The 19954-nt window shown below is 39.6% G+C and overlaps 2 protein-coding genes and 1 pseudogene across 7 annotated transcripts in view; all 3 read left to right on the plus strand.

The window, feature by feature from the left end:
- The window catches only part of LOC113658275, a 28980-nt gene extending 24501 nt beyond the window's left edge, over positions 1 to 4479 (plus strand). For 2 of the 4 annotated variants that reach the window (XM_047806820.1, XM_047806822.1), the window contains exons 2-6: positions 2108 to 2407; positions 2515 to 2844; positions 3239 to 3367; positions 3519 to 3550; positions 3810 to 4479. In XM_047806820.1, coding sequence (XP_047662776.1) covers positions 2108 to 2407; positions 2515 to 2844; positions 3239 to 3367; positions 3519 to 3550; positions 3810 to 4070 — 1052 coding nt within the window. In that variant the 3' untranslated portion in view covers positions 4071 to 4479. Of the gene's footprint in view, positions 1 to 1604; positions 2011 to 2107; positions 2408 to 2514; positions 2845 to 3238; positions 3368 to 3518; positions 3551 to 3809 lie in introns of those variants that run through there. The other 2 variants (XM_047806821.1, XM_047806823.1) reach the window with 2 other exon arrangements.
- Positions 3904 to 12905, plus strand: LOC113658097. Of its 3 annotated transcripts, XM_047806815.1 has the most exons (9): positions 3904 to 4037; positions 4844 to 4975; positions 5511 to 5840; positions 10079 to 10378; positions 10512 to 10841; positions 10976 to 11017; positions 11270 to 11410; positions 11572 to 11603; positions 11992 to 12905. In XM_047806815.1, the coding sequence occupies exons 2-9, from the start codon at positions 4882 to 4884 to the stop codon at positions 12202 to 12204; spliced, it is 1482 nt and encodes a 493-aa protein (XP_047662771.1). In that variant the 5' UTR covers positions 3904 to 4037; positions 4844 to 4881; the 3' UTR covers positions 12205 to 12905. The 3 variants fall into 3 exon arrangements, with proteins under 3 accessions (XP_047662771.1, XP_047662773.1, XP_047662772.1); XM_047806816.1 differs by lacking the exons at positions 3904 to 4037; positions 4844 to 4975; positions 5511 to 5840 and adding an exon at positions 8768 to 9969; XM_047806817.1 differs by lacking the exons at positions 10079 to 10378; positions 10512 to 10841; positions 10976 to 11017; ... (1 more) ...; positions 11572 to 11603; positions 11992 to 12905 and adding exons at positions 6586 to 6699; positions 6847 to 6878; positions 7269 to 8188.
- A 3100-nt stretch (positions 12906 to 16005) lies between these two features.
- On the plus strand, positions 16006 to 18511 carry LOC125140018 (annotated as a pseudogene).
- Positions 18512 to 19954: the final 1443 nt, after the last annotated feature.

Genomic DNA, 19954 nt, shown 5'->3' on the forward strand with positions numbered 1-19954 from the left:
GACCAGGGCGGTGCCGGAGGAGGAGCCAGAGACCAGAGCAGGACCGGAGACCAGGGTTGGTGCTGGAGGCGGAGCCAGAGACCAGAGCAGGACCGGCGACCAGGGTGGTGCTGGAGGCGGAGCCAGAGACCAGAGCAGGACCGGAGACCAGGGTGGTGCTGGAGGCGGAGACAGATACCAGAGCAGGACCGGGGACCAGGGTGGTGCTGGAGGCGGAGCCAGAGACCAGAACGGAGTTGGCAGCCAGGGTGGTGCTTTGGGCCTATGAACAGGGACAGGAGGTAGAAGGGCTGGCAAGTCCAGCGAAGCAAAACACAGGAAAACAGAAATATGCATAGGTTCAGGCCAGGCAGAGAGTTCAGGTAGCTTGGGTGTCATGATGTCGACCGTGTTCTCTGACTCAGTCATTTCGGTCGACCCGGCTGAGTCGGCTGGTTCCGTCAGCTCGGCCGGTTCCTTCGACCCGGTCGGTTCGGCAGGTTCCTTCGACCCGGTCGGTTCCGTCGACCCGGTCGGTTCGGCAGGTTCCGTCGACCCGGTCGGTTCGGCAGGTTCCGTCGACCCGGTCGGTTCCGTCGACCCGGACGGTTCCGTCGACCCGGACGGTTCCGTCGACCCGGTCGGTTCGGCAGGTTCCGTCGACCCGGTCGGATCGGCAGGTTCCGTCGACCCGGTCGGATCGGCAGGTTCCGTCGACCCGGTCGGTTCGGCAGGTTCCGGCGACCCGGCTGGTTCCGGCGACCCGGCTGGTTCCGGCGACCCGGCTGGTCCAGCTGGCGGCTTAAGGATGCCGGCCGCCCGAGCCGACCTCATCGGGGTATCCGCCAGTTTGGAGACCAGCCGGTTAGCACGGACCTCAGCCGAGCTCGCCGGTACGGTAGCCATGGGAACTGGCTCAATCACGGGTGTGCACGGGACTGGTCTGGGCGGAGGAACTGTGGAGCATTCGGGCGTCCGTGGCTGATTCCACTCTGTGGCCCACAGACCCCGATGCTTGCTGCCCCCCCCCCCAAAAAAATACTTACGGCCGGCTTCCGTCTCTACAGTGCTCACGCTCAGCGTGGACCCGTCCAGGAGCAACGCTAAGTTGACGAACTCTGAGAATGTTTTTATCTCTCGAGTAGACGGCATCAGATACCACAGGATGTCCCTTAGTCCGTACTTAAAAATGTCCTTGAGAGCCTTCTCCCCAAAGTTGACCTCGTTGCACAGGTCCAAGAATACCTCCGTGTATTCCTCAACTGGGGCGTCCTCCTGACGTAGACAAAACAGGATTTCTGCTGGATCCATGTGGTTGGTCGTTCTGTCACGATGTGACACGGTGAAACAAAAGGCAAGAGAGGATCCAAATGCAGATAGGACTTTACTGGACAAAAACAAGAAACAAACATACAGGCAGGCAAAACAGATCAGGACACGGAACAGGAACAGAGAACAACATGAAGCAAACACCTACAACGACCAACACCAGGGAAGTGAACAGACAGAGTAGATATAGTGGACAGGAGCCAATAACAAAGTAGAGACGATTAGAGACAAAGACAAGACACCTGGGGAAGAGATGGAATGTGATTAGTGTCCGTGGTGAGCAATGAGTGGGCGGAGCAAAACAATTAACATCAGGGAGAGACGGCAGACAGAAACAAGGGGAAAACACAGACAGACACATTACAGATACATACAGATAGAAAGTCTGTATTGTTAGGACGGGGTTTAATGAACAGATTTGTAAAGGCCATAAAACCACCAACTCAAATCACATTCAGTAATATAGAGGAATTGAGCAGTGTGTGAGTGTTGAGTAAGTCTACATTTAAAACATCAACACACAATATCCTGTTAAAAGTAGAAAGACCTGATGACATGCAGACCTTTGGGCAATAACAGCTCTGAGGAGTCGACTAAAACATTTCCCTGTGTGCTGGAAAGAGCAAAAGAAGAGTAAAAGTGAAGTGAAGCTTCAGTCCATGATGAAGAACATCATCATCTTCACCCTCTCCCTAATATCAGGTCAGCTGTTGTTTTTTTAAACAAATGTAAAGACAGTGATTTGTATTATGATTATGTACAATTAAATACATTAGTAAGATTTCCATTTGACTGACAGGTCCAGCGGGCTGTGCTGTGACTGGCTACTCAGGAGGAAGTGTCCTTATAATATCTGATCTAAAATGGGGTTCAGGATTTAGTAGATATATTTGTATTAAGGGAAGCATATCATGCACAGATATAATACATACTAACAACACAGAGAATTCTGTTCAATTGGGAAGATTCATGCTGTATGAAAGCAGAGAGGGATTTTTCATAGTGTTAATCAGGAGGCTGGAACCACAGGATGCTGGAACGTACACAATAGGAGGAATGAATGGGACAAAAATTGATGTGAGCCTGACTGTTAATTATGGTGAGGAAATGTCTAACATCATTTCATTATTGACATTGAACATATTGTCCATCCAACATAAATGTGCACAGCTTTGTGATTTGTTTTCTTGTTTGTATAATTAACAGATTCTTGTTGTGATGGACCAAAAACAGTGAAGGTTTTTTCTGGACAGAATATCAGCATCACCTCTAACTATCCTGTGGTTTACAACCTACACTACAAGTATATCATGAAACTTGAAAATGGCAGTGTTTCTAATGCCGTTCTAGATACCTACAGTGAAACCCAGAAGAACAGATTCACCATTTCTGATGACAGAAGTGCTAAAGTTCTCGGTATGAACATCAGTAATGTGACAGAAGCCGATGATGGAGTTTATTTTTGTGGATTCTTCAACAGAGAGAACTCAATCCAGTATTATTCCTTCTTCAGAGAGATTCATCTGCATGTTAGAGGTAAACTTTTACTCATGTTATTTTAAATATATTTGAATATTTACACTAAATATGAGTGATTTCCAGGACAGTATTGTATTCATGTATAAAGTTTTAAAGATTGTGCAATTGTTTCTTTCGTGTTTCATACAAAATCTAAAGCACTGATTTCCTCTGAGACAACGAATTTCAGTAAGAATTTAATCAATATACATTCTGTAACACACACTTTTATTCTGTGTTCATGTTCATTGTTTATATTCAGAGGATCAGTGCATTACAGTCATGATAATGCAAGCTTTAATGACGTTCTTATGTTCAAAAAGACCAGGAAGTGACCAGGAACACTACTGTGCACACATACACACTACAAAATACATTTTTGGTTCGGTATTGTCACTGTTTCTTTCTCCAGAATCCTCTGTTAAAACCACCACCACCACCACCATCATCATCATCATCATCATCAGCGTGTGTGTGCTGCTGATTGGAGGATTTACACTGTTGGTGATCTACAAACTGACACATGAGAGGGCACCACAAGGTACACACACACACACACACACACACACACACACACACACACACACACACACACACACACACACACACACACACACACACACACTTTATCATGTGTACAGATTTATCGCTGTAGTCACCTAGAAGAAATTGAACCATTTGCATAATTACAGTTTCAAGACCTTCATCTCAAGACAATGAACATGTGAGTATTTATGTCTAATTGTGTTAGACCTACGTGTGTATCACTTTTTATTTAGGCTGTTGGGTCTGCAGTGTCACTAAGTCTGTTATGCTATAAACCAGATCATATCACACTTTTATGTACACCTGTGTGCTTGTGAGAAAATGTTGTTATTCATTGTACAAATGTTGCTACAAAGAATTTGCAGGTTTCTTGGATTGGTGGATATTACACCATCCTACTACAATAAACAGTAACAGTAATTGATTCTTTATTTTAGGCTCCTTCTGTTCATGAGAACAACCTGCCTAATTTACCCCCAAATGAAAACTTGAACATCAAAATGAGATTGAATGGTCAGAATCTGGATTCATCTACAAACCAGTCCGATTCAACATACCAAACACTGGACCCACTCACCAACCAATCAGATTCGGGCTACATGTCTCTGAGTAACACTGCCGACCAATCACATTCACACTACCAATGTCTGAATGCTAGAACTCAGGTGAACTCATTTTACCAGACCCTTCATTCTTAATGCTTCTATTTTTTATTCTCTTTGAGTTTTAAGTTTGAGCATGTGGTTAATTGAAAATACTCACCTCAGAATGTTAATAGTTACACCTAATAACTGATTATTTACCAATAATTAACTGATTATACTTACCACATTGCTTTTTCTTTTTCTGGGTTTTTATGTTAACTGTGTAACCTTTGAAATGTTATTTAATGTGAAAACAAATGCTGTACATATCATCTATATATGAATGAAATGTTGGTGACATGGTGAAATGGTTTAACTGACCATTATTAGTTGGTGAAGATTGTATCATAACACCTGAGTGAAAGTTTTTTATTGTGTACATGTCAGTATTATAAGTGTATTTGCATATGAACTGAAATTTGACTGCAAATTCAAATAATAAAAAAATAACTGTAAAAAATAACTTTATAGTTTGAGGCTAAATGAGACACAAAATCATCAAGGTATGCAAAGAATAAATGAAAAAGAAGGTAAGGATTCATGCCTCATATTATGACATTTCTTGTTCTGTTTGTTTTGGGTTGCCAGTTGTTATGGTGTCAAACAACATTAACCAGGATCAAGTTTAGTTTTTTTTATTGTATCTGTTTAAAAGCTTCTGGTCAGCTAGTTTTTTGAAAAATATAAGCCTCAGTTACTTGCGACTTTGACTGCATTAAATGGATAAAAAGAAATTTCAAACACAAATCACATTCAGTAATAAAGAGGAAATGAGCAGTGTGAGTCATAATATCCTGTCTTAAAAATAAATTATGCATCCATTTAAGCAATAACAGCTAAAAGAAGTTCACTAAAACATTTCCCCATGTGCTGGAAAGAGCAAAAGAAGAGTAGAAGTAAATTGAAGCTTCATTCCATGATGAAAAGCCTCCTCATCTTCACCCTCTCCCTAATATCAGGTGTGCTGTTTGTTTGTTTTTTAACTAATATAATGTTATATAATATAATAATATATAATATAAAAGTCATTGTTTTTTATTATGTTTGTATTAAGGTTAGTAGATAGTATTAAAAACATTAGTATATCTGTTTGACTGACAGGTCCAGTGGCCTGTGTTGTGACTGGCAACTCAGGAGGAAGCATCTGATCTAATATCTGATCTAAACTGGGGTTCAGGATTTAGTACATATATTTGTAAGAAAGGAAGCATATCATGCACAGATATAATATGTACTAACACCACAGAGAATGTTGTTCAAGAGGGAAGATTCAAGCTGTATTAAAACAGTAATGGATTTTTGAGAGTGTTAATCAGGAAGCTGAAACCACAGGATGCTGGAGTATACAGAATAGGAGTAGAGGATCAGACGCCCATTTATGTGAAACTGACTGTTCTCAATTGTGAGGAAATGTTTAACATCATTGTATGAATACAACTGAGACATTTTTCCCTTCCAACATAATTTTTTTTTTCTTGTTTGTATAATTAACAGATTCTTGTTGTGATGGACCAAAAACAGTGAAGGTTTTTCCTGGACAGAATATCAGCATCATCTCTAACTATCCTGTGATTTACAACAGATACTACAAGTATATCATGAAGCTTGAAAATGGCAGTGGTTTTAGTCCCATTGTAGATGCTTACAATAAAGCCCAGAACAACAGATTCTCCATTTCTGATGACAGCAGAGCTAAAGTTGTTGGTATGAGCATCAGTAATGTGAGAGAAGCTGATGATGGAGGTTATTTGTATGGAATCTACGTCAAAAAGAATTTAATCCGGCATTTTTCCTTCTTCAGAGAGATTCAACTGCATGTTAGAGGTGAAAATTTTACTCATGTTGGTTTCATTGTATTTTGAATAGTACATTACATATATCATGTACATTAAATATATGTGATTTTCAGAACAGTATATTTTGTCATTACTCAGCCCGGACTTTGGCCACATGCATTTGTTTATGTTTTGTGTCACATGTCTGCCCCGCCCTTGTCTCTTCCTGCTCGCTTTTGCACAACTGTTCCTATGTTTCTGATTGTCCTGTTTATTTAGTTGAGCTGCATTGCCTTGAGCAGCGCTGAATCCTCTGTTGTCTTCTGTTTTGTCCTGTCACCAGTCTGTGTGCATGTTTTGTGTTTTTTATGTTAATAGATCCTGTTTTGTTTTAGTTATCCTGCATTTGGGTCCGTTTTTATTCCCCGTGTCGTGACATATTTATATACTCCTGTATAAAGTTTTAAGATTGTGTAATCGTTTCTTTCATGTTTCACACAACAGCTAAAGCACAGATAGAAATTGTAACTAAGACAATGAATTCCAGTAACAATTTACTCATTATACATTCTGTAACACTTACACTTTTATTCTGTGTTCATGTTCATTGTTTACATTAGAGGATCAGTGCATTACATTCATGATGATGCAAGATTCCTGGTTTTTATGTTCAAAAAGACCAGGAAGTGACCAGGAACACTACTGTGCACACATACACACTACAAAATACATGTTTGTGCTCATGTATGAAGTTGATGTTTTTGGTCCTGTATTGTCACTGTTTCTTTCTCCAGAATCCTCTGTTAACTCCACCATCATCATCATCATCATCATCATCAGTGTATGTGTGCTGCTGATTGCAGGATTTACACTGTTGGTCTACAAACTGAGACACAAGGGAAATCAAGGTACACACACACACACACACACACACACACACACACACACACACACACACACACACACACACACACACACACACACACACTTTATTGTGTATACAGTTTTATTGTTGCAGTCACCTGCAAGAAATTGAACCATTTGTAAAATTACAGGTTCAAGACCTTTATCCCAAGACAATGACAATGTGAGTATTTATGTCTAATTGTTAGACCTATTTGTGTATAACTTTTTTATTTAGGCTGTTGGGTCTGCATTGTCACTAAGTCTCTATGCTATAAACCAGATCATATCATACTTTTACGTACACCTGTGTGTTTGTGAGAAAATGTTGATATTTATTATTATATATAAGTTGCTTCAAAGAATTTGAAGGTAAATTGTTGTGTGAGACTGGGTTGCCAAGCTTCCTTTAATAATTGGTTCTACTTGTGGATGAAAAGCAGGACTGTGCAGAGCCATAAAGTAGAGAATATGCTGAAATCTCTACAAGCGTTAATACTGTGTTTCTGGGATTGGTGGATATTACACCACCCTACTACAATAAACAGTAACAGTAATTTATTCCTTATTTTAGGCTCCTTCTGTTCATGAGAACAACCTGCCTAATGTACCCACATACGAAATCTTGAACATCAAAATAAGATCGAATGATCAGAATCTGGATTCATCAACAAACCAGTCCGATTCAACCTACCAAACACTGGACCCGCTCACCAACCAATCAGATTCAGGCTACATGTCTCTGAGTAACACTGCCGACCAATCACATTCACACTACCAATGTCTGAATGCTAGAACTCAGGTGAACTCAGTTTACCAGACCCTTCATTCTTAATGCTTTCATTTGTTATTCTTTTCATTATGATGTAAGGTTATTAATTAAAACATAACTGTTGCATAAATTTTTATTGTATGAGTTTCCGCATGTTGCTATAGGAAAATAATCACCTCAGGGTTTTAATATTTATGCCTAATAACTGATTATTTACCAATAACATCAGACTTTACTCTGCTTTATTTTATACTTAACACATTGCTTTTTTCTTTTTCCGGGTTTTTATGTTAACTGTGTAACCTTTGAAATGTTATTTAATATGAAAACAAATGCTGTACATAGTACCATCTACAGTATGTGTGAATGAAATTTTGGTGATGTGGTGAAATGGTTTAACTGACCATTATGAGTTGGTGAAGATTGTATCATAAGACCTGAGTGAAAGTTTTTATTGTGTACATGTCAGTTTTATAAGTATATTTGCATATGAAGTGAAATTTGACTGCAAATTCAAATAATATATTTTTTTTATTGTTTACATCAGTAATCAATGTCTTGCTTGCAATGCTTAATCACAGCACAGTGATGTTATATGACAGTCTTTAAAACATTAGACAGATTTCATGCAGACTTTATAGTTTGAGGAGAAAAGTAGATGCATAATCATCATGTTTCACAAAGAATAAATTAATAAATAAATAATTTGTCAGTAGAAGGAGCTCTAAGAGTGACATGCATAACCATCTTTTCTTACTAGTACATCTATTAATTATATTACATAAACTACACTGTTAACTTATATAGTGAATAATACTGATAATAATACTGAATACTGATTATAATAATAACTCTACTGGAGAGAGTGATGCTGGTAAAGACAAATCATTTCATGAAGTGAGAAATTCCAAGTGATAAACAGAATGAAAAAAAAATAACAGTACTAAAAATTAAACCTAAGATTTAAAACCATATGCTGGTCCGCTTGATGTCATTACACAACTATCTATGGATGGCTAAGGCTTACAGATGCCAAAAAAGCTTGTTTATATTTTCTGTTCAGTAACTTCAATATTACACTCATGGATGATCACTAAAGTTACATAATAGTTTTACAGATTTTGATCTTGATACATGACTCATTTCTGTGTCTTAGAACAGAATTTACACGATTCAAGAATACAAGAATTTGCTTTTGATTAGACAATATAGATGTAACTTGTGTAAATGAGCTAATAGCTAGTAAAAACCAATGAACTAGTGGATTCTGGGTTTCCTGAGCACAGGCTCAAATACTCAAATGAAGTGAGGAAGGGCTGGCTCAGGGGTTAAGGAGCTGGTCACTGATCAGAAGGTCAGGGTTCACTGGGCCCCTGAACAAGGCTCTTAACCTCATACAGTATGCTCCAGGGCTGCCACACAATGGCTAACCATGTGCTCTCTAATAATTGGTGATAAGGTAAAATTGGGCAGTAGTAGCTCAAATGGTTAATGCCCTGTGTTGCTGATCAGATGATTGGGGTTCAAGCCCTTTAACGGCTTCTGCTCCAGGGACGCTGTATCATGGCTGACCTTGCGCTCTGACCCCAACCTACAAACTTGGCATATGCGAAGAAAGAATTTTACGGTGTAAGGTATATGTGTCAATAGGTGTTCTCACCAAGATCGATGAGAGAAAGTGTGGTGCAGGGGAAATGGTCTCTTAATGTCAGTTATGGTTGGTGACTTCAGAAGAATAAGAGATTCTCACAATGTTCTACTTGGTGGCATCTGGTAGATAATCAGAATGACTGATTCTGTCTGCTCAAAGGTTTGCATATCACATGCAACTGCAAGTGCTTCCTGAAGACCTCATGATTAGTGATGAATTCACATCAGCAGCTCTACTTCCTAAGAAGAAGGAAGAGGACCGGCCTGTACACACCTCATCTGTTTCTCCAGGCATGTTCTAGAACCACAGTTGTAGCTGAAGGTGAATGTCACGGTGATCCTCTGCTTTAATGTTTTTGACCGTGCCATATAACATACATACTGCACAGCTGACCCTAATACTCTTGGTCTGTTTTATTGGTTGCCAGTTGTTATGGTGTCAAACAGCATTAACAAGGATCGGGTTTAATTAGTTTATTTGATTATATCTGTTTGAAAGCTACTGATCAGATGGTTGTTTAAAAGCTTCTGATTGTATCTGTTTAAAAGCTTCTGGTCAGCTAGTTTTTTTGAAAATATAAGCCTCAGTAACTTGCCATTTTAAATGCATTAAATAAAAAAAAGAAATTTCAAACACAAATCACATTCAGTCATTAAGAGGAAATGAGCAGTGTGAGTCATAATATCCTGTCTAAAAAAAGAAATTATGCCACCATTTAAGCAATAACAGCTAAAATAAGTTCATTAAAACATTTCCCCGTGTGCTGGAAAGCACAAAAGAAGAGTAGAAGTGAATTGAAGCTTCATTCCATGATGAAGATCCTCCTCATCTTTACCCTCTCCCTAATATCAGGTCAGCTGTTTGTTTTTTTAAACTAATACAAAGTCATTGTTTTGTATTACATTTGTATTAAGGTTATTCGATAGTATTAAAAACATTAGTATATCTGTTTGATTGACAGGTGCAGAGGGCTGTGTTGTGACTGGCTACTCAGGAGGAAGCATCGCTATAATATCTGATCTAAACTGGGGTTCAGGACTTAGTAGATATATTTGTAAGCTGGGATGTATATCATGTACATATATAATACATACTGACACCACAGAGAATTCTGTTCAAGAAGAAAGATTCAAGCTGTATATAAACAGTAATGGATTTTTGACAATGTTAATAAGGAGGCTGAAACCACAGGATGCTGGAGTATACAGAATAGGAGTAGAGCATCAGACGCCCATCGATGTGAAACTGACTGTTCTTAATGGTGAGTAAATATTTAACCTCATGGTATTAATACAACTGAGATTTTGTTGCCCTTCCAACATACTGTAAATTAAAAACATCATTAAGACATTATACAGCATTTAGCTTTGTATTCTTGTTTGTATAATTAACAGATTCTTGTTGTGATGGACCAAAAACAGTGAATGTTTTTCCTGGACAGAATATCAACATCATCTCTTACTATCCTGTAATTTACAACCGAGACTACAAGTATATCATGAAACTTGAAAAGGGCAGTGTTTCTGATGCCATTCTAGATACTTACAATGAGCCCCAGAACAACAGATTCTCCATTTCTGATGACAGAAGTGCTAAAGTTCTCGGTATGAACATCAGTAATGTGACAGAAGCCGATGATGGAGTTTATTTATATGGAATCTACAACAGAAAGAACTCAGTAGAGTATTATTCCTTCTTCAGAGAGATTCGTCTGCATGGTAGAGGTAAAATTTTACTTATGTTGTTTTAAATATATTTGAATATTTACATTAAAATTAAGTGATTTCCAGGACAGTTTTATATTCATATATAAAGTTTTAAAATTTTGTCATTTTTTCTTTCCTGTTTCACACACCAGCTAAAGCACCGATAGAAATTTCATCTATGACAACGGATTTCAGTAAGAATTTAATCAATATACATTCTGTAACACTTACACTTTTATTCTGTGTTCATGTTCATTGTTTATATTCAGAGGATCAGTTCATTACAGTCATGATAATGCAAGCTTTAATGACTTTCTTTTGTTTAAAAAGACCAGGAAGTGACCAGGAACACTACTGTGCACACATACACACTACAAAATACATGTTTGTGCCCATGTATGAAGTTGATGCTTTTGGTTCTTTATTGTCACCGTTTCTTTCTCCAGAATCCCCTGTTAACACCACCACCACCACCACCACCACCACCATCATCATCATCATCATAATCATCGTCGGTGTGTGTGTGCTGCGGATTGGAGGATTTGCACTGTTGGTGATTTACAAACAGAGACACAAGGGAACTCAAGGTAAACACACACACACACACACACACACACACACACACACACACACACACACACACACACACACACACATACACACACACACACACACACACACTTTATTGTGTATACAATTTTATTGCTGCAATCTCCTGGAAGAAATTGAACCATGTATTTAATTACAGTTACAAGACCTTCATCCCAAGACAATGAACATGTGAGTATTTATATCTAATTGTGTTAGACCTATGTGTGTATCACTTTTTATTTAGGCTGTTGGGTCTGCAGTGTCATTAAGTCTCTATGCTATAAACCAGATCATATCACACTTTTACGTACACCTGTGTGCTTGTGAGAAAATGTTGATATTCATCATATATAAGTTGCTTCAAAGAATTTGAAGGTAAATTGATGTGTGAGACTGGGTTGCCAAGCTTCCTCTAATAATTGGCTCTACTTGTGGATGAAAAGCAGGACTGTGCAGAGCCATAAAATAGAGAATATGCTGAAAACTCTACAAGTGTTAATACTGTGTTTCTGGGATTGGTGGATATTACACTATCCTACTACAATAAACAGTAACAGTAATTTATTCCTTATTTTAGGCTCCTTCTGTTTATGAGAACGACCTGCCTTATTTGCCCACATATGAAAACTTGAACAACAAAATGAGATCGAATGATAAGAATCTGGATTCATCTACAAACCAGTCCGATTCAACGTACCAAACACTGGACCCACTCACCAACCAATCTGATTCAGGCTACATGTCTCTAACTCCATCGACCAATCACATTCATTTACATTCTTATTTCTAGCATTTGCCATATTCAGATTTGTTACAATATTAATATATTACAGTTTTATACAACTGAGAATTTGAGGGTTAAAATATTTGCTCAGGGTAAGCGGCAGTTGGTGAACCTGGGATTCAAACTCATGACCTCCCAATAAGTAGTCCAACGACTTAACCATTAGGCTACCACAGTGACACTACCTTTGTCGGAATGCTATAACTCAGTTTACCAGACACTTCATTCTTAATGCATTTATTTGTTATTCTTTTTATTATGATGAAAGGTTATTAATTAAAACATAATTTGCCTAAATTTCTATTGTATAAGTTTGAGCATGTTGTTATTGGAAAATCCTCACCTCAAGGTTTGATTACTGATCACTGCTTACTAATAACTGATTATTTACCAATAACAGCAGACTTTACTGTGTTTTATATTATACTTACCACATTGCTTTTTCTTTTACCGGGTTTTTATGTTAACTGTGTAACTTTTGAAATGTTATTTAATGTGAAAACAAATGCTGTACATATCATCTGTGTGAATGAAATGTTGGTGATGCGGTGAAATGGTTTAACTGACCATTATGAGTTGGTGAAGATTGTATCATAACACCTGAGTGAAAGTTTTTATTGTGTACATGTCAGTATTATAAGTGTATTTGCATATGAAGTGAAATTTGACTGCAATTCAAATAATAAAAAAACCTGTATTATTGTTTACATCAGTAATCAATGTCTTGCTTTTAATGCTTAATCACAGCACAGTGACGTTATATGACTTAGTCTCTAAAACATCACATGGGATTTAGTTTGAGGATAAAAGTATCCGCATAATCATCACGTTTCACAAAGAATAATGAATAAACAAACAAACAAACAAACAAACAAAAAAACAAATAGTCAGTTGAAGCTCTAAGAGTGACTTGGAAGGAGTATTTCATGCATACTCACCTTGTCTAACTAGTACACCTAATCATTATATTACTCAAACTATACTGTCAACTTATGTAGTGAATAATACTGATAATAATAATACTGAATACTGATAATAACAATAACTCTACTGGAGTGAGTGATGCTGGTAAAGACAAATAATTTCATAATTTCAAATTCCAAGCGATAAACAAAATGAAAAATTGAACAGAACTAAAAAGCCATATGCTGTAGATGGACCACTTGACATCTTCATTACATAACTATCTATGGATGGCTAAGGCTTACAGATGTCAACTGAACATCATAACGCTTGTTTATATTTTCCGTTCTGTAACGTAAATAATACATTCATGGAAGATCAATTAGATTAAAAAGCATTTTGTTGTGTTAATTCTATTCTAGATTCTATTGAGATTACAATATATTTTTACAGATTTGATATATGACTCGCTGCTGTGTCCTATAATAGAATTAACACAACAAAATGCTTTTGATTAGACGATATAAAAGTAACTGGTGTAAATGAGCTAATAGCTAGTAAAAACTAATGTACTAGTGGATTCTGAGCTCAAATACAACTTGTGGTGAGGAAGGGCTGGCTCAGGAGTTAAGGAGCTGGTCACTGATCAGAAGGTTAGGGTTCACTGGGCCCCTGAACAAGGCTCTTAACCTCATATGCTCCAGGGGTGCCACCCAATGGCTGACCATGTGCTATCTAATAACTGGTGACAAGGTAAAATTGGGCAGTGGTAGCTCAAATGGTTAATGCTCTGCGTTGCTGATCAGATGATTGGAGTTCAAGGTCTTCAACGTCTTCTGCTCGAGGTACGCTGTATAATGGCTGACCATGTGCTATGACCCCAACCTACAAACTTGGGATATGCAAAGAAAGAATTTTACTGTGTAATGTATATGTGACAATATGTGTCGTCACTAAGATCGATGAGAGAAAGTGTGGTGCAGGGGAAATGGTCTCTTAATGTCAGTTATGATTGGTGACTTCAGAAGAATCAGAGATTCTCACACCGTGCTACTTGGTGGCTTAATCTGCTAGATCAGGGGTCGGCAACCTTAAACACTCAAAGAGCCATTTGGACCCGTTTCCCACAGAAAAAAAAAACACAGGGAGCCACAAAACCCATTTGACATCTAAAATGAAGATAACACTGCATATATCGTTTTTTACCTTTATGGAAGGGGAAAAAAAACTGTAGTGTGAACCGTTTGAACTAACCTTAACAAAAAAGATGCTGGGTTGAAGGTTACTTTCAAATAAAATGTTCAATGTCTAATTGAATCCTCTTCGTATTCGTGACCATTGCTCTCAAGTTTTGAAGACAGGCAAGTGTGACATCTCCAACCGTCCCGCAAACCCAATTGTTTTTATTGGTCGTTGCATTAAATCTTACCCAGATAGTGCTATTTTCTGATTGGCTATTGTGTAGCCTCTTTTTTGATTGGCTGATAAGTGGCAGGCTCGATTAAGAACTGAGACGCGCTTGATTCCTGCCCTGTTCCATATAGATAGCGGTGTGGACTGATACATTTTGGGTGCTGCGACATATTAAATATATGATAAATAGTCAAAAAGTTTTTCTGTGTGAGAAATACGATGTGTGGCAGGAGAGCGTGAGAAAAGACCCAAATGCGTGACTGTCACTCTCAATGCGTGACACTTGTCAGCCCTGCATGACATCAAAATTTTAACTTGCCGGCTGCAGCAAACCAAAACTGCGTCCACTTCTGTGTGTCGGATTTCGCAAGTCGGCAGCTATGACGCATATTTTGAGCGACAAAAAATTTAAACACGGTTTATTTTAATGTTACAAGAGCATCATAATCTTAGAATTTAGAATTATATTTTTTTTTAAACTAACTAAAATAAAATAAATTTAGATTAAATATTTATTTTCCAAATCTACAGGGAGCCGCAGCAGAGGATGAAAAGGGGATGAAAGAGCCACTTGCGGCTCCGGAGCCGTGGGTTGCCGACCCTGTGCTAGATAATCAGAATGACTTATTCTGTCTGCCCAAAGGATCTGCAAATCGTGGCCTAATGGTTAGAGAGTCTGACACGTAATCCTAAGGTTGTGGGTTCGGGTCTCGGGCTGGCCACAACTGAGGTGCCCTTGAGCAAGACACCAAACTGATCCCTGACACCACAGCATACAGTAAAATGGCTGCCCACTGCTCCGGGTGTGTGTTCACGGTGTGTGTATTCACTGCTGTGTGTGTGCACTTTTGATGGGTCAAATGCAGAGAACAAATTCTGAGTATGCTTCACCATACTTAGCCGTATGTCACGTCACTTTTCACATGGAACTGCAAATGATTCCTGAGGACCACATGATTAGTGATGAATTCACATCATCAGCTCTACATCCTAAGAAGAAAGAAGAGGACTGACCTATACACACCTCAGCTGTTTCTCCAGTCGTGTTGTAGAAACACAGTTGTAGCTGAAGGTGAATGTCACGGTGATCTGCTTTAATGTTTTTGACCGTGCCATGCAACATATGTACTGCACAGCTGATAACCTTATGTGTCAAATAACATTGTTTAGCTGAGTTATTGAGCCACAATAATATTTATAAAAGGTCAACAAAAATATTATTCAAACATTTCTTGGTCTGTTTTATTGGTTGCCAGCTGTTATTGTGTGAAGCAACATTAACAAGCATCAGGTTTAAGTAGTTTATTTGATTATATCTGTTTGAAAGCTACTGATCAGATAGTTGTTTGAAAATTATAAGCCTCAGTTACTTGCCATTTTAAATGCGTTAAATTAAAAAAAAAAAAAAAGAAATTTCAAACACAAATCACATTCAGTAATAAAGAGGAAATGAGCAGTGTGAGACACAATATCCTGTCTTAAAAAGGACATTATGCAGCCATTTAAGCAAAACACTAAAACATTTCCTCGTGTGCTGGAAAGAACAAAAGACGAGTAGAAGAGAATTGAAGCTTCATTCCATGATGAAGAGCCTCCTCATCTTCACCCTCTCCCTAATATCAGGTCAGCTGTTTTTTTGTTTTTTTTAACTAATATAATGTTATATAATAATATATTACATAAAAGTCATTGTTTTGTGTTATGTTTGTATTAAGGTTATTCGATAGTATTAAAAACGATAGTATATCTGTTTCACTGACAGGTCCAGAGGGCTGTGCTGTGACTGGTTACACAGGAGGAAGCATCGTTATAATATCTGATCTAAACTGGGGTTCAGGATTTAGTAGATATATTTGTAAGCTGGGAAGCAGATCATGCACAGATATAATACGTACTGACACCACAGAAAATTCTGTTCAAGGTGAAATATTCTTGTTGTATAAAAACACAAAAACACAAGAGGACTTTTGATCATGTTAATCAGGAGGCTGAAACCACAGGATGCTGGAGCGTACAGAATAGGAGTAGAGCATCAGATGCCCATTGATGTGAAACTGACTATTCTTAATGGTGAGGATATATTTAAGTTTATGATATTAATACAACTGAGACATTTTGCCCTTTCAACAGAAATTTTAAATATCATTAAGGCATTGCACAGCTTTGAGCTTTGTTTACTTGTTTGTATAATTAACAGATTCGTGTTGTGATGGACCAAAAACAGTGAATGTTTTTCCTGGACAGAATATCAGCATCATCTCTAACTATCCTGTGATTTACAACAGATACTACAAGTATATCATGAAGCTTGAAAATGGCAGTGTTTTTAGTCCCATTGTAAATATTTACAATAAAGCCCAGAACAAAAGATTCTCCATTTCTGATGACAGCAGAGCTAAAGTTCTCGGTATGAACATCAGTAATGTGACAGAAGCCGACGATGGAGTTTATTTATGTGGAATCTATGAAAGAAAGATCTCAATCCAGTATTATTCCTTCTTCAGAGAGATTCATCTGCATGTTAGAGGTGAAATTCCTACTAACATTGTTTTAAATATATATGAATATTTACACTAACAGATCTCACTAACACTAAATATGAGAGATTTCCAGGACAGTATTAAATTCATGTCTAAAAAAAAATCTTTTGTTTCTCGTATGTTTCTCAAAAATCTCATCTGTAAGAGGATCAGTGTTTAACTTTCAGGGGATCAGCATATTACAGTCAGGGGATCAGTTTGTTACAGCCATGGTCCACACTAGTAACCAGTTCATTATTGGAACTAGAAGGTTCCTTGTTGGTCTTATTTCCATATCAGGCCCTAATGTCTTTCTTCTACACTGTGACATCACTGAACTGATGATTTCAAAAAGTAACATACATTATTATGCTTATGTATAAAGATTAAGTTAACGTACACCTTTGGTTTGTCCCTGTTCTGTATTCTCTCTCTTTCTGTATCCAGAACCTTCCCGTGAAGCCCAACATCCCAACATCATCATCATCATCATCATCATCATCAGTGTGTGTGTGTCATTGTGGCTCTGCTGATGATTGGCGGATTTGCACTGATGGTTTACAAGCTTAGACACATGAGAACAAAAGGTAGAATTTCTTGTCTATAACATGTGCAACTTAAAATATCCATCAGTAAGAACTGTTAGTGTCAGCTTGAAGAAACTCAGTCTTTTTTTTGTGTATAATAACAGGTCCACCACCTTCTGCCAAAGACAATGATCAGGTCAGTGTTAATCTCTGAAAGTGTTATGTGTTTTCAAGCTTTTTGTGTTTTCAAACAAAATGTGTGGTATTGATGGAATTATGGCTTGTTCAAAAAAAAAAAAAAATGTCTATACCATACAATAACTTGTGAGTATGTGTTAATTCACATATAAGGAAAGTATAAATTATAAATATGGATGAATTTCGAGCCATTTTGTGTGCTGTTTCAAATTAATTACAAAAAAACGTAATCAAAAAAATAATCCTTAAAATAAGTCACATAACACAAGTCATTCAATTAGGGCAAAAGTCATGGCATCCTTAAAACAAAAGCAGGATTAGTGTGTCTCTGTGGTAACTGACATGTGTATACATGAAATTGTTCAGGTGCTTTCATCAGATGTGTATTTATTTATTTATTTATTTGTTATACATTTTCATTCTTGTCAACTTGCAGGTTCCCCCTGTTCCTCGCATCGACGAGGAAATTAATCAGACCAAATATATTTCTGCAATAGACACTGGACTTTATATGAATGCTCCATCACAGAGCCCTGATAGAGAGATCATCTCCACAGTAGAACGACCACAAGAAAAAAATCTCACTTACACCACTGTGAGTTTCTCGGAGAATCCAGAAGATGCTGCAATCACCTTCAGTAAAGAGGAATCTGAGTCTGAATATGCCACTGTACAGCGCACCTCAAAACTGTAATAATTTAATAATGTTTCCTCCAAAATGTGCTTTTAACAGAATATAATTTATACAATGTCTGAAATTTATGAAATATACCAAAATTGTATTTCCTTTTGTCCCTTTGAACTGCACTTGTAATCAAATAACAAATAAAAGCAACCTGACATTTATGTTTAGTAAGCACACAGTCAAGAGGATTATGATGATTCATCAGTCTTTCACTCTTTTTCTTTTTTTTCTCTTTAGCTGGAAACAAGTCCAAAAATGGAAATACGGCAGAAATTAACCAGGGTTAACGATGCACACAGCAATCTTTACACATAGAGGAAGCTCCTCAGAGGTGTACACTGCTTTTCTATCTGTAACGTATTTTTATGGCAACACATTAAACACACTGTGCTCTGGGACATTGTGGACTTTTTATGAAATTTCTTTTCTGGGCAGCAGGTGGCGCAACGCACGCACGCACGCACGCACACACGCACGCACGCACGCACGCGCACGCACGCACGCACGCACGCACGCACGCACGCACGCACAGGACGCACGCGCACGCACGCACACGGACGCACGCACGCACGCACGCACACGGACGCACGCACGCACACGCGCACACAGGGACACGCACGCACGCACGCACGCACACACACGGACGCACGCAGGCACACGCACACAGGACACGCACGCGCACGCACGAAACGCACGCACGCACGCACGCGCACGCACGCACACGGACGCACGCACACGGCACGCACGCACGCACGCACGCACGCACGCACGCACGCACGCACGCACGCACGCACGCACGCACACGGACGCACGCAGGCACACGCACACAGGGACACGCACGCACGCACGCACGACCGCACGCACGCACGCACGCACGCACGCACGCACACGGACGCACGCAGGCACACGCACAGGGACACGCACGCGCCACGCACGAACGCACGCACTGCACGCACGCGCACGCACGCACACGGACGCACGCACGCACACGGACGCACGCACACGGACGCACGCACGCGGACGCACGCAGGCACACGCACACAGGGACACGCACGCACGCACGCACGCACACGGACGCACGCACGCACGCACGCACACGGACGCACGAAGGCACACGCACACAGGACACGCACGCACGCACGCACGCACGCACGCACGCACGCACGCACACGGACGCACGCAGGTGGCACACCGCACAGGGACACGAACGCGCCGCACGAACGCACGCACGCACGCCGCACGCACGCACACGGACGCAGCACGCACAGACGCAAGCACACGGACGCACGCACGCGGACGCACGCAGGCACACGCACACGGACACGCACGCAAGCACGCACGCAGCCACACGGACGCACGCACACGGACGCACGCACGCACACGGACGCACGAACGCACGCACGCACACGGACGCACGCACACGCACACGGACGCACGAACGCACGCGCACGCACGCACACGGACGCACGAACGCACGCACGCACGCGCACGCACGCACACGGACGCACGCA

This window comes from Tachysurus fulvidraco, chromosome 23 (genome assembly GCF_022655615.1).
Source record: "Tachysurus fulvidraco isolate hzauxx_2018 chromosome 23, HZAU_PFXX_2.0, whole genome shotgun sequence".
In the NCBI taxonomy this organism is placed as follows: Eukaryota; Metazoa; Chordata; class Actinopteri; order Siluriformes; family Bagridae; genus Tachysurus; species Tachysurus fulvidraco.

Excerpts from the sequence above, each read along its gene's own strand:
- LOC113658097 (XM_047806815.1), top strand. The coding sequence starts at position 4,882 with ATGTGCTGGAAAGAGCAAAAGAAGAGTAGAAGTAAATTGAAGCTTCAT. Across the intron at positions 4,976-5,510 it reads CACCCTCTCCCTAATATCAG|ATTCTTGTTGTGATGGACCA; the intron begins GTGTGCTGTTTG and ends TATAATTAACAG. Across the intron at positions 11,018-11,269 it reads ATCTATGACAACGGATTTCA|AATCCCCTGTTAACACCACC; the intron begins GTAAGAATTTAA and ends TTCTTTCTCCAG.